Source organism: Ursus arctos, unplaced genomic scaffold (genome assembly GCF_023065955.2).
Source record: "Ursus arctos isolate Adak ecotype North America unplaced genomic scaffold, UrsArc2.0 scaffold_23, whole genome shotgun sequence".
Classification (NCBI taxonomy): Eukaryota; Metazoa; Chordata; class Mammalia; order Carnivora; family Ursidae; genus Ursus; species Ursus arctos.
The window spans coordinates 42,187,461-42,202,422 of NW_026622908.1; the positions used below are offsets into that span (position 1 = coordinate 42,187,461).

Consider the following 14,962-nt stretch of genomic DNA (forward strand, 5'->3'; position numbering starts at 1 on the left):
AGTTCCTGGGCTGTGAGCCCCTATTTCTGGAGCCTACTGGCCCTCTAGGCCCCGACAACCGGGAGCTGTTCTAACTGGTTGTTTTTCTCGCAACTCCTGGGCCAGATAGACCTTCCTCCCCAGAGCAAGGTGGCTGGCGGCCCACTCACTGCTCCGGCACTGAGCCGGGCCCCCTTTCTGAGTCACCTCTCTGGCTGCAGCTGATGCAGTGCTGGCCTGAGCTGGGATGTGGGCCCTGGAGGGGACCAAGAAGAGCACCTTTCACATACAAAACTCTCTCTCTCTCTCTCTCTCTCTCTCTCACACACACACACACACACACCACCAGTGCACACACGTGCATGTGCACAGTTCCCCTGCCCTGTGCCTTGGCTTAGCCAGGGAGGACAGAGCCACTTGGGGGTTTTAAAACTCTGTTAGGGCCCAGCCCTGCAGGCCTGACGATCATTCCAGCAGATCGGCGGACGTATCCCGACCCACGGCAGTGGGCAGCTTGCCAGAGGCTGAAATCTGCATCCCATGTCTCTCTCCATCCCGGGGTCACTTCCTGAAGTCCTCTTCTCCAGCCTGCGGGGGTGGGATGGGAGGGCGACTGAGCCAGTGCCAGCCTCTGCCTTCCCACACGCCCACGTGACTGTTCGGGGCCCTCTGGGCATGAGCCTCCCATGCCTGGCCTTCCGGGGTCCTCCTACTCTGGCCCCTCGCCTCTGGTCCTGCCCGGCCCACCTCAAACGCAGTGTCCACGATCTCATCGAGAACGGACGCCTGGGAGCGGAATTTCTGCTGGTGATGCTCCACCCCGGCCACCAGCTGCAGGAAGTGGAACAGGAGCTCCTGCTGCCTGGGGTAGGAGAGGGGCGGGGCGAGCCTGAGCTGACCTGCCTGACGGGGTCTTCCGGGCTGCCAGAGGCCCCCAAAAAGCTCTTCTTGCCTCCCGCCATTACAACTCTTCTGAGTGGAGCCTTTCGTGGTGAATCTCCTTTTACACAAATAAAAAGCCCCCTTTTGGGCCTGTGCCAGAGGGGGTTCTAACTGTTGTTTACCCTCCTAGTTACCCATCCCTCCATCCGTCCGTCCACCCATCTGCTGGCCCCTCCAGCTACCCCATAGCTCTCTGGGCACCCACTCCCCCACCTCCCCATTCGAAGCCCACCTACCTAGCCATTCACTCACTCATCCGACCACCCCTACCCCTCCATCTACCTGCTCTTCCCTGGACCCACCCACACACCCCTTCACCACGTTGTGCAGTCATCCACCTAACCGCCCCCCCAACCACTCATCCAGCCAACTACCCATCTATTACCCCCTCATCACCTGCCCGTTTTATAAATCCATCCATCACATGACAGCGCACTCAACGGACACTGCCAGGTGCTCCGAGGCCACAGAAATTAACAAGACACAACCCTTGCCCTTGAGCAGCTCCGTCTGTGGCAGAGCCCGGAACGCAAACCCAGCGTGTTCACACTCGTGGGAAGCGTAACCAGAGTGCTGAGGGTCCAGTCCTGGGGGTCAGAAAAGGCTTCCAGAGCAAGTGCCATTGAGCCGAATTTGAAAGACACGTGAGGCTTTGCCGGGCTTAGGCGAGGTTGCCGGTCCGCTGCCGTTCCGGAACCGCCGGAGTGGACTGGGGGCCAGGGCAGACCTCAGGGAAGGAGGCCGAAGCGAGTGGGTGAATTGGAGATGTCAAGTCTGACAAGAAGGAAAAACCTAAACTGCTTTTAACAGAGACCACTCTCTAAGTAAATAAAAAGAATAAAAGAAAGGAGAGAGTAAAACAAACAACAACAACAACAAATGAAAACAAAGGGCGCTCTTAGTGGAGGTGGACCAATGGGGAAGAGTCTGGAGGCCAAGAAACCCCATGGAAACTGTTACAGAGGTGTCGAGGGCCCACCAGGCCAGTGGCCAAGTTGCTGGAACATGGAGGGGGGCGGGAGGGCCAGGAGGTGAAGCAAGCAGGATTGGAACTCAGCTCTCCCAAATCTTGTTCTCTTGAGCCCAGCATTGGCAGCCAGAGAACATTCCAGGCAGAGGAAAGTGTGGACAAAGGCCTGGAGGTGGAGAAGTATGTACTATGCTTGGGAAACAGTGCGGGGACAGCAAGGAAGTAGCCAAGGAAACGAGGGAGGTTGGCAAAGGCTGGGTCACAGAGGATCTTTGGGGCTTGACCTTGGACGGCAGGTGTGGGGGGGGGAAGCTGCCAGTAGTCGGGCTGCCCTGTCTGCTGGTTTGGAGCCAGTCTGGATGAGAAGCAGTGGGGCCCAATTTTCAGAGGCAAGGCTCTCTGTGGAGCCAGGCCTGAGAACCGGGAAGCAGGAGTCTGTGCCAAGGTCCCCCAGCCATGAGCACAGCCACAAGTCCCCAGCTGTTCTGGCCCAGCTGGCCAATGGATTCGACGGGAATGGGGCGTTGACCATCTGCTTCCCAGGCCTTTACCCAAGCTGTTCCTTGACCTGCCCTCTTCACCCCTCCACCTAGCTGAAGTCCAGCACCCTCATGGCCCAGCGCAGGTCATTGGCAACAAGACTCTCATGGGCACCAGCTAGTCTGTCTCCTGGAGAACTCGCAGGGCCTGACCCAGAGCAAGGGTCAGGGATGCTTCCTGAGTAAACAGATGAGCAGACTCCCTGGGGCCCTGCCTTTGCCCTCAACCTCAGAGGGGCTCTCATGGCCCTGTAGGCACTGCTGGAGGGACTCTCTTGGTGGCACAAGATAGCTCAGGGTGAGCAGAAGTCACTCGTGGTCTCCATGTCCCACCGTATGCTCTACATGGGCCTTGGTGCCCCACCCCCTTCCAGAGAGAAGGGCAATGTCCCTTGCCCTGCCAGCCCATGGGCCAGACCCCAGACCTCTCCCCTTAGACGCAGGGCCTCCCCTCCCTTTGCATCTCCTTACTTCTCAGTCATGGTCCCAAATTTTTTCTCGATGAGCTGCTTCTGTTTGGTGTGTTCACTCACCACCTCTTCAGGGTCTGGATGGAAAAAGGGGGCAGTCAAGAAGATGCCCGGATTGAGAGGAGGTGGAAGACATGCCATGTATCACGGAGGTTTCAGATGCGGCTCAAAGAGTTTTTGCCCACGATGCCCCCAAAGAGATGGCTTCTCCAGGTGTGGAGTGTGTATCCGATGTGTTTGTTCATTTGTCTTTCCCTCTGGTAAAAATCCCCCAGCTTTCCCGAGGAACCACTCCTGTGCCTTTTAAGTCCACCTTGTCTAGCAGGGTTTGACCCCCACCTCCCACCTCCAAGGACATGTGACTCAGACCTGAGCAATCAGAACAGCCTATTCTTTTGGCTAGAGTGATTGGTTCCAAAATAGGTGATCAAAGCCAAGGTGCCTAATTTCGGGGACTTTGCTGTAACTACAGGAAGAAGAGGAAGTCTCTGCTTGGCATGATAGGGATGCTAACCTGTGAGGATTTGGGACTGGAGTGACAGGTGGCCAGTCTCCCACTGCAAGGGAAGAGCCACCCTAAGCACAAAGCCATGCAGAGGACCACAGAGCAGAGAGGTGGAAAGAGACCAAATCCTGACCAGTATTCAAGTCCTGGATCCAGCCATTCCTGAAGACCTGCACACCCTCAATTGGCTAAGTAATTTCTGCCAATTAATTCCTCTTTTTGCTTCAGCTTTTTGCACTGAGTATCTACCCCTGATGGAAGGGGCAGGTGAGGGACCTGGTGACCCTTTGGGACCCTTAGTCCTCTAGTGTTGATGAGTCTAAGAGTGGGATCCTAAGAGCTCAGATTATCTAAAGTTCTGAAGATCTTGAAGCAGGAAGCAAATCAACTGTCTCAAAATCAATTCACTCAGAAAGTCAGGTTTATAAAAATGAACAGGTCCAGGAAAGTTGATTTTTAGTGACTCTCAGTCCACTTTGAGTGACTCTGGACAAGTGTGTACGACACCTCGACAAAAGCCTCAAAGGCAGTCGAAACCATCCATGTAAAACCAAGTGCTATAACCTTTATAAGTTATTAGAAGAAATGAGTATTTGGTGAATCATAATTTGGCTAATTAGTCAATTCACAAATGGGGCTTTCAAGAACTGATGATCAGTTTAATTGCTTTTTAGAAGATTGTCTTAGAGTTCTTTGGACCAAAGTTCTAAGCTCTGAAAGCCCTCCTGAGTCTCAGATTCTCAGACTCTGCCACTGAACCTGGAATCGTGGGTCTGACTGTGGAAGGAGGGCCCGCACCTGATTTGCTGAGTTCCGTCAGTGAGTCGTCCAGTAGCTTCTCATGGATCCTGGCGGCCCTCTGGGAAGAAGAGGCTCGTGTCCTGCCCGAGTCCCCTCCCTGTCTGCCCTTTCCTGGAGCACCCTCCTCCCTTCCCCCAGCCTCTGTGCCCACCCCTTCATGGTGTCCCCCCCCCCCCTCAGGTCCACCTGCCCCACCCCACTCAGTACCTCCTGCTTTTCTTTCTCCAGGCCCTTGAGCAGAGCCATCTGGAAGTTATCCACCAGGACGGCAATCACCAGGCTGGGGATGGTGGGGGTGGATAGTGGGGTACTCTCCAGGAGGAAGCCATAGGAGAGGCCCCTCACCGTCCTCTGGGTTTTGGGATGACTAAGGAGAGAGGGCTGGGGAGGTGCCCCCCAAGGTTAGGTGGGGGTGGGGGTGAGGCTGGGGAGCCAAGCAGGAGTGGGGTCCTCACTTGAGGAAGATGAAGTATTGGATGATGATGTAAATCATGAGAATGGGGATGATGTACCAGGCGCCTGGGAGAGAGGGGGCCGTTTGAGCTGTGAGGTCCTCGCGCGCCCTCACCACACCCCTGCCGGCGAGCGTCAGATGCCCCACTTCGCAGACGGGGTAACTGAGCCCTCAGGGTCTGCCTACCCAGCCGAGCCCCCGCCCTCCACCCCGCCTGGGGCCTGTCCCACCCTGGGCCCGGCTGTCCAGGTAGATGAGGGACCAGTCGTCCAGGGTGAGCAAGGTGAAGAGGGTGAAGATGGTGGAGAGGATGCTCTGGAAGCGCTTGGGGTCGGAATGACGGAACAGGGCGCGGAGCACCACGGAGAAGAGGACTGGCTGCTCAGGGCCAAACCAGGCTCCGGGCTCCCATCCCCCCCACCCCCTACCCCCCCCCCCCCCCCCCCCGCCTCCCCAGTGCAGGATACAGAGGCAGGTGAACATGAGGATGAGGATGGCGGTGATGGACGGCAGGGAGCGCACCAGAGTCCCGGTCACTTCCTGCAGGCTGGTCAGGAAGCTGTGGGCGAAGTTGACGGGGGCGGGGGGATCAGCGGGGCCGGGACGTGTGCCCGGAGCGGACGCCGCCCACAATGCCGTGAACGGGTCGCAGCAGAGTCCCCGGGAGCCCAGGCCTGGGAAGCCCTTCCGGCGGGGTCCCCGCACCCGGGGGTGGGGGTGGGGGGACAGCCATGGCCCGGCTGACCTGAGCCTCCGCAGGACCCGGATGGCCCTCAGGGCCCGCAAACTCTTGAAAACCTTGAAGATCCGGAAGACGCTTTGGTGGTAGACGAAGGAGAAGGAGTTGTACTGTAGCAGCAGGAAGTCGAGCATCGCCATGATCATGATGAAGAAGTCTGAAGGCACAGGGGGCTGGGTGTCACGGGCTCCTGCCCAGGCGCCTCGCCCAGACCCACAGGCCCCCCAACACCGGCGCTCCCTGCCAGGCCCCTTTCGTCCTCAGCCTCTGCCAGCAGTCCAGTGGCTCCCTAGACACACACACACACACACACACACACACACACACACACCCCATCCCCACCCACCCAGATTGTTCCAGGGGTCCGAAAAATACTTGAAGCCCAGAGCAGTGATCTTGAGGACGGCTTCCACCACGTAGATGCAGAGGAAAATGGAGTCCAAGGCCATGAAGTACCACTCTGCGGGGACACAAGGGGCTCACTCACCGCCATCCCCACGGCCCAGGCCCGTCTCTCCTCCTCCCCTCTGGACCTCACACACAGTCCATTTTAGGGAAGACCTGGCTCTGCCCTAATGGCTGTTGGGTCTTAACTGCTCCGTGCCTCAGTTTTCTTATCTGTAAAACAGCGAGAATACTGTCACTTGGTCTGACCTCCTGACCTCAGGGAACTCGTAGCAGCTTCTGCCTAACTGTCAATCTTATCTTTTAGAAGCTAGGGGAGGAACTGCTGGAACAGAAAAAGAAACATTTGAGGAAGACAGCCCGCACAGAATCAGAGTGCCTCAGCCTCGCGGTGATGTTAAAACCCCTCTCTGAATGCTCATCCCAGGCCCTACTCAAAGGAGCCGGCTTTCCCTTGTTTGGAGAGCACAGCTTTAGAAATGATTCCCCTGGATCTCCTTATTTCTACAAATAAAGATGACCTTGTGAGACAACTCCACCTGGGGTAGTCTGTCTAGAACTCACCGAGCAGTGGACCCACTTTGGTTCGGGAACAATAGCAGTCTGCCTGAGAGCGTTTTCAGGAGCACTGGCTTCACTTAACAGAGTAAGAAGGCAGCCCATCTTATTCTCTGCTTAGTTCATTTACGCGGTGGCAGGTCTTTCTTTCACCTGCTGCCAAGGGTCTCAGGGGCCATCTTCCCCGGTTTTTCCAACCTCACCCCTACAGCCTCCTTCTCAGGGTCTCCTGGCCCTCCTAGGTGACCTGGGTTTCCTCCCGCGAACCCACAAGGCGGCGTCTTTAGGGTCGTTGCGCCACCTGGTGGCTGCATCGCAAACAGCACATCCTCCTGTTCAGCAGGCTTTTTAATACTGGGCGATGTTGTCTATGTCCCAGGGGTAAGGATGAAATGAGCGAAGTTACATAAACCACCTGGCATTGGATCAGGCCCACAAGAGGCCTGGAACAAGATCTATGGCTTTCTCCATGTGAAAGGACCCCCCCAGGGACGCCTAGGTGACTCAGTCGGTTGAGCGGCTGCCTTCGGCTCAGGTCCTGATCCCAGGGTCCTGGAATCGAGTTCCGCACCGGGCCGCCGGGAGCCTGCTTCTCCCTCTCTCTCTGCCTCTGCCTCTCTCTCTGTGTTTCTCATGACTAAATAGAGAAAATAGTGGGGGGAAAAAGAAAAAGAAAAGAAAAGAAAAGAAAAGAAAAGAAAAGAAAGAAGGGATTCCCCAGCTCTTACCACCCCGGATCTCTACTTCAGCGAAGGTCTGGACCACAAGCATGAGAGTGTTGAGGCAGACCACGAGGAAGATGAAGGCTTCAAAGGGCAGGGACTGAGTCAGGTTCCTAAGCATTCTCCGGAGGCCCTGAATGAGGTAGCTTAATTTTTCCCACAACCAGTAGAAGAGGTCCATGGTGTGCAGTCTCTTGTGGGCCCGCTGAGCTCTGGCAGCTGTAAGGGGGACAGAGAGTCAAGTCTGTGTGGGAGGTAGCATGGGGATCCCAGGCAGCCTCCCAGACTAAGTTGGGGCTCGTCTTCATGCCTGCCTGCCTGCCTACCGTTCGCTCACTGAAGTGCCTCTATGCCATCTTGTGCTGATCCTGGGGCCATAGGCTTGACCCCTTCCATGGCAGACGCCAGCTTGTTTGGGATTTGTGGTCTGCTCTCACGAGTCTACACCTCCAGGCCTTTCTTAACGCACGTGGCAACTTACGCGTGGAGAGCCCCGTTTTGCACACTACCCCATCCGCTTGGTGAGCTCCCCCTCTCCCTCTGAGATTCTGCTGAAACATCTCCTCCTTTCAGCTGCCTTCCCTACTCCCACCCAGTTAGGGGCCTGTCCCTTTCGGCTTGCTTGTGAGACTGTTACTCTGTTCACTGAACCACTTGGGGCCAAGCTTGGGGGACTGTGCATTCATAGCCAAGGTCCCTCCCTGCCCTTAAACAAGGCCCTCTTTCAGACACTGGATGTCTGTCAAGATGCTCACAGTGGGGGAAATGTGGATAAATACAATCTACAGTGGCAACTGTCCTGATACGGATGATAGGCCATCACCACTGGGTGGTCTAGGATTGGTGGTTTAAGTGACCACTCCCAGTCTTGGAGCCCCTCAAGGGCAGGATTTGTTTTTTCTGTGCTTCCAGGGCCCAGACAGGCCAGGGACCCATATTATTTTTTTTTAAGATTTTTATTTATTTATTTGATGGAGAGAGAGACAGCCAGTGAGAGAGGGAACACAAGCGGGGGAGTGGGAGAGGAAGAAGCAGGCTCCCAGCGGAGGAGCCTGATGTGGGGCTCGATCCCAGAACACCAGGATCATACCCTGAGCCGAAGGCAGACACTTAACGACTGAGCCACCCAGACGCCCCAAGGGACCCATATTAGACAAGAAGAAATGTTTGAGAAGTGAATGTGTATATGCACAGCAGTGACTGGGTGAACAAACAACCAACGGCCTGAAGAGCTGCATCATTTAAGGAGTAGAAGATTGGATGATGAACAGTCAGGTGAGTGAATAGCCAATGGAATTTGCACGCAGGTAAGAGTCCTGCCTCACGATCTGAGGAAGGTCAGTGCAGGGCCCAAGTCAGGCCTGGAATCTGGGCCAGGCAGTGGGAGTTGGGGGTGGGGGAAGCAGAGACTCACTTTTACGCTTCTGAAATTGCTCATCTTCTTCTGCCCAGCTTTCTGAGGAAGTCTTAGAGGAGGAATGCTGAGGATGGACTTTGCTGGACGCCTGGGTTGCATGTGAGTGCACTGCACTGCGGGTACGAGTCACGCTAAAGGCTGAGTGCTGTACCTGTACCATGCTAGGTTGGAGGGCTACTGAACGAGAACGGGAAGAGCCAAGGGAGGCTCTGGCCACACTGTGAGACTTGTATAGGCCCAAGCCTTGGGAGCTACCGTGATAGTACTCCCCATAGCGATGATCACCATGGAAATAATCGTAATGATGCCCATTATGGTGGTGCTCCCTGTGACGGTGCTCTCCATGGTGGCCATGGTGGTGCTCGCCATGGTGGCCATGGTGGCCATGGTGGTGTTCACCGCGGTGGCCATGGTGGTGCTCACTGTGGTGGCTGTGGTCGTCATAGTAGTGAGGTATGTAATCATGGTAGGAGTCCACATAGGAATGGCGGGAAAAGGTCTCTCCATGATGAAGGGGCCCTCTATGGTGGTGGGCTTCATGATGATGGTGCCTACCATGGTGATAGGCCTCACCATGATGGTGAGGGCCACCATACGTGTAGGAAGGCTCACCTTGGTGATGGAGCCCACTATGGTGGGAAACCTCATTAGGGTGGTGAGACCCACCATGGTGGTGGGGTTCCCTACGGTGGTGAGACCCATCATGGTGGTAGGGCTCACCACGGTGGTGGGGCCCCTCATGGTGGTAGGGCTCACCATGGTGGTGGGGCCCCTCATGGTGGTAGGGCTCACCATGGTGGTGGGGCCTATCATGATGTCTTCTGCTACCATGGTGGTACTCACCATCAAAAGGGCCCTCACCAAGGGAATGCGAGAGGATAGGGCTATAAGAAGGAGTCAGGGCAAGGGTTGTGAGGTTGTGGGCTCTACCATGATGGTGGGCCTCATCATGGTGGTGGGAGTGGTGGGGGTGGTGAGAATGGTGGAAGTGGGGGGAATGGTGGGAGGGGGCATCGTCATGAAAGTCTTGGAATTCACCAAGATGGTGAGAGCCACCATGATGGTGGGATATGCCATGATGGTGGGACTCACCATGATGATGGGATGTGCCATGATGGTGGGACCCAACATGATGGTGGGACTCACCATGATGATGGGTTATGCTGTGGTGTTGGGACCCACCATGTTGGTGGGACTCACTGTGATGGTGGGATATGTCGTGATGGTGGGACTCACCATGGTGGTGGGACACACCGTGGTGATGGTACCCATGATGGTGGTTGACTCCACTATGGCCTGGCCTGTGATGTGGGGTTGGTGAGCCAGGTTGAGATGACACATCCAAATCATCGGTGTCTGCCTCATTTTGAGCCTTTTCAGCCAACAAGGGTTGATCCATGACTATGCTGGGAACACTGGAATGAAGAGAGCTCAAGATGTGGGCCCAACAGTCCCCTTCCTGAGTTGTCCTTCCCACCTATGGCACTGGTGCTTCTTGGAAAGCCTGAGTCCTCTCACGGAATTCTCCCTTTATGATGTCACCAGGAGGCCCCTCCCCAGGTCTAATTCCCAAATGCCTCCTTCTAGGGTGTAGTTCAGGATCAAGGATCATCATGTCTAACCTCTTCATTGTAAAATGAGGAAATCGAAGTCAAGAAAAGGGAAGGGCTTATTTCCCAAGGGTCAGCTGGGAAGTTGGCAGAGTAGGAGGACCCTAAGCTCACTTCATTCCACAGATACAACTAGATAACACGTCAGTGTAAATAACCCAGAAAACAGTATGAAGACTGGCAAAACAAACTCACAACTAAACGTAGAGAAGAGTCCACATCAAAGAAGGTAGGGAGGATGAAGACTTGGTTTGGGAGCAAAACAGACCATAGCTGTTCACAGTGGAGAGGGAGCCAGTGGTGTAGAGAAGGGTGAAAACGAAACTTTCACACCAGGGAGCACATGAATGGGGAGGATGAATCCCCATACATTTCCCTATGAAAGCAAGAGGAGCCAAATTTCATGAGTTCTTAGAACCAGCCAGACTTAAAGCCAGGACTTTTCCTCTAAAGTCTGGCACAAGACAAGGATGCCCACTCTCACCATTTTCATTCAACATAATACTGGAAGTCCTGTCCACAGCAATCAGACAACAAAAAGAAATAAAAGGCATCCAGGTTGGTAAGGAAGAAGTAATACTCTCACTTTTTGCAGATGACATGATACTGCATATAGAAAACCCTAAAAACTCCACCAAAAAATTACAAGAACTGATAAACGAATTCAGTAAAGTCACAGGTTAGAAAATCAATGTACAGAAATCGGTTGCACTCCTATACACTAATAATGAAGCACCAGAAAGTGAAATCAAGAAAACAATCCCATTTACGATCACACTGAAAACAATAAAATATCTAGGCATAAACTTAACCAACAAGGTGAAAGACCTGTACTCTGAAAACTATAAAGTGCTGATGAAAGAAATTCAAGATGATTCAAAGAAATGAAAAGATATTCCATGCTCTTGGATTAGAAGAACAAATATTGTTAAAATGTCTATACTACTCACAGCAATCTACAGATTTAATGCAATCCCTATCAAAATGTCAACAGCATTTTTCACAGAATTAGAACAAATGATCCTAAAATTTGTATGGAACCACAAAAGACCCCAAATAGCCAAAACAATCTTGAGGAAGAAAAACAAAACTGAAAGTATCACATTCCACATTTTTAAGTTATGCTACAGAGCAGTAGTAATTAAAACTATTAAAATCATGGTACTGGCATAAAAACGGATATAGATAAATGGAATAGAATAGAAAACCCAGAAATCAACCCACAATTATATGGTCAATTAATCTTTGGTCAAGCAGGAATGAATATACAATGGGAAAAAGTCTTTTCAACGAATGGTGTTGGGGAAAGTGGGAGACAACATGCAAAAGAATGAAGCTAGACCACTTTCTCTCACCATACACAAAAAGAAACTCAAAATGAATTAAAGACCTAAATGTGAGACCTGAAACCATAAAATCCTTGAAGAGAGCGCAGGCAGTAATTTCTCTGACATTAGCCAGAGCAATATTTTTCTTGATATGTTTCCTGAGGCAAGGGAAATAAAAGTAAAAATAAACTATTGGGACTACATCAGAATAAAAAATTTCTGCATAGCAAAGGACACAAACACAAAACTAAAAAGCAATCCACTGAAGGGGAGAAGATATTTGCAAATTACATCTGATAAAGGGTTAGTATCCAAAATACATAAAGAACTGTTACAACTCAGCACCCAAAAAACAAATAATCCAATTAAAAAATGGGCAGAAGACACAGACATTTCTCCAAAGAAGTCATCCAGGTGGCCAACAGACAGAGGAAATGATGCTCAACATCAGTCATCATCAGGGAAGTACAGATCAACACCTTGCACCTGTCAGAACGGCTAAAACAAAAGAAACAAAAAATACAGGTGTTGGTGAGGATGTGAAGAAAACAGAACCCTCTTGCCCTATTGGTGGGAATGCAAACTGGTGCAGCCACTGTGGAAAACAGTATGGAGGTTCCTCAAGAAATTAAAAATAGAACTAGTTTAAGACCCAGTAATGGTATGACTGGGTATTTACCCCCAAATACAACACAAATTCAAAGGATATATGCTGCATTGTTTATTGTGGCATTATTTACAAATAATACAATAGCTAAACTATGGAAGCAGCTCAAGTGTCCATCGAAAGATGAATGGATAAAGAATATGTGATATATATATCACAATCTATCTACTATTACATATATATATGTATATATACATATATAGATAAAGAATATGTGATATATATATCACAATCTACTATTACATATATATATGTATATATACATATATATATATATATATATATATATTCACCAAGGTGGTGAGATCCACCATCATGGTGGGATGTGCCATGATGGTGGGACTCACCATGATGATGGGATGTGCCATGATGGTATATCATATATATGGTATATATAATAGCAGAATATTATTCATTCATAAAAAAGAAAGAAATTTTGCCATACGCAACAACATGGATAGAGCTAGAGAGTATAATGCTAAGTGAAATAAGTCCGTCAGAGAAAGACAGCTACCGTATGATCTCACTCATATGTGGAATTTAAGAAAACAAAGCAAAAGCACAAAGGAAAAAAGAGAGAGAGACAAACCAAGAAACAGACTCTTAACTATAGAGAACAAACTGGTGGTTACTGGAGGGGAGGTGCGTGAAGGGTAGGAGAAATAGGTTACGGGGATTAAAGAGTACATTTATCATGATCAAAAAATTAAATTAAGAAAAAAGTGTGGGGGGGGACAGGTTGGCCTAAGGTGACCCAGATTGGCAAAGCTGGACACAGAAGTCCAGAATGACACCCTATGCCCCAGCAATTGCTTTAGCCTTTTGGTGGAAAGAAACTTTAACAGGCCACGTGGTCCAGTCCACAGTCCTACCTAGATACCAGTTGGCTCTGGGGTTCAAACTGCCTAGCTCAGCGAAAGTTGGTATGTGACCTTGGGCTAGCTGCTTAACATTCCTATGCCTCAGTTTCTTCTGTAAAATGGAGATAGTAATACCTATCTCATAGGATCAAAAAAGTGCAGTTATATAAAGCACAGTAAATATTAATTGGTATTTTTACTCTCTTCCTCATTAACAATGATGGAAACCTCCCTCTTGGATTATTTTTGCAGGATTGCTCTGCCTTTAGTGCCCGTGGTTCTTTTTTTTTTTTTTTTAAGATATTATTTATTTATTTGACAGAGACAGATAGCCAGCAAGAGAGAGAACACAAGCAGAGGGAGTGGGAGAGGAAGAAGCAGGCTTCTAGCAGAGGAGCCTGATGTGGGACTCGATCCCAGAACGCTGGGATCACGCCCTGAGCCGAAGGCAGACGCTTAACAACTGAGCCACCCAGGCGCCCCTAGTGCCCGTGGTTCTTGGTCATGCTGCTTCGAAGAACGAAGAGGTAGATCAGACAAAGAGTGGTGGGCAGCAAAGCAAAGTTTATTGAGCGATAGTATAAAGCTCCTGAAGAGGGAGGGGACCCGAGAGCGTTGCCCCTGGAGTTTCTAAGTTTAGGGTTTTTTTATGAGCTCTTTTCCAAAACTATCTTAAGCAATCGGGTGTGCTGAGTTGTGCCAAATCAGGGCTTTGGTCCCATATCTGTCTACCTATTAGGTTAACGTCTCTGTGGTGATGGTCTTTTACCCCTGGGGGCTTATGTCTTAACTGCCCCTTGCCCATGATATTGACAAATGCTTTGTGGTTAATTGCCTTATTTTAGGACGTTTTGCAGAAGTCATTTCTGCAAAGGCTGCAAAGCAGAGTGTTAGTGTGGTCCTGTCTAAGCTATAAAACAGGATGTTAGTGCTGTTTTATTTCAGCTGTCCTACTCCATATTTTCTTGTTGGGGACCCTGGTGCTGACTACCTAACGGTCTAACTCAGCCCTAACATTATTACTAACATAAAACTATCAGACATTATTTATTGAGGACCTACTTTATGTACCTTTCATTTAATCGTCACAATAATTCCACATGATGGAAATTATTACATTTTACAGAGGAAGGTGCCATGGTTCAGACAGTATAAGCCAGTTCCCAACGAGTAAGAGCTTAATGTCAGTACTAACTCCAAAGTCTTTCCCCTTAACCACCATGCTGTCCTGTCTTCCTCCTGAAATTCACTGCAAGACCGTTCCCGTGCATGGAATTCATTCTTCCCAGTGTAGGTCTCTTCTGGAAGCTCACAGGTCACTCCTTTGACCACAGCTGCTTGCTGAGTGCTTGGACATAGCCAAGTGCATAGTGGCATTGGGTGCCAGGCTCCCAGGAATGAAAGACATGCCCCTGACCTCAATGAGCTCAGTGTCTGTTGCCAGCAGCAGACAAGGAAAGAGTTTGTGGAAGGACTGCTAGCTGTATCCCAACTCCACTCTCCCTTCTTCCTAGGTACATGGCCTCCCAATTAGAGATTATATTTCCCAGTAAACTTTGCATCTAGGTGTGGCTAAAGAGAGCAGAGACGATATGAGAACTCCTACGTCTCGGATTTAAAGCATTGGGCATGTGAACCTCCATTTCCCCCCTTCCTATGGGACAGAGTATGGATACAAGAAGAAATAGGTTCAATATTCTAGGTCAGAGTTTTCCACCAGGGTTCTGCAGAACCACAGAATTGGCCTTGAGATGTTTCCAGGCCACAGGTTCTATGTTGTGATTAAAAAAAAAAAAAAAGCATTATTTTTTAAACTTCATGTGCCCTGTGATGGCCAGGCTTTCAGAGATGGTCAGTAACCAAGCAGCCTCAGAAACCACTAGAGGTCGTTCAGCCCCGTCTGGCACTGCACAGGGGAACTACGTTCCTCCATGAGTCTTTCCTCAGTTTTCAAGGTGAGCTCAGGAAGTCGGTGATCATTTGTGAATATTGTGTT

At 50.7% G+C, this 14,962-nt stretch overlaps 1 protein-coding gene across 1 annotated transcript; it reads right to left on the reverse strand.

Moving 5' to 3' along the window:
- Nucleotides 1-493: 493 nt before the first annotated feature.
- Nucleotides 494-9,900, reverse strand: CATSPER1 (cation channel sperm associated 1). Its single transcript, XM_044378371.3, has 14 exons — nt 9,738-9,900; nt 8,768-9,385; nt 8,499-8,678; nt 7,091-7,303; nt 5,746-5,859; nt 5,406-5,556; nt 5,128-5,219; nt 4,891-5,034; nt 4,662-4,725; nt 4,414-4,486; nt 4,204-4,264; nt 2,902-2,977; nt 727-841; nt 494-567 (listed from the first exon to the last, which is right to left on the reverse strand). Exons 1-14 carry the CDS (start codon nt 9,898-9,900, stop codon nt 541-543), a joined length of 2,091 nt encoding a protein of 696 aa, XP_044234306.2. The 3' UTR covers nt 494-540.
- Between the last annotated feature and the right edge of the window lie 5,062 nt (nt 9,901-14,962).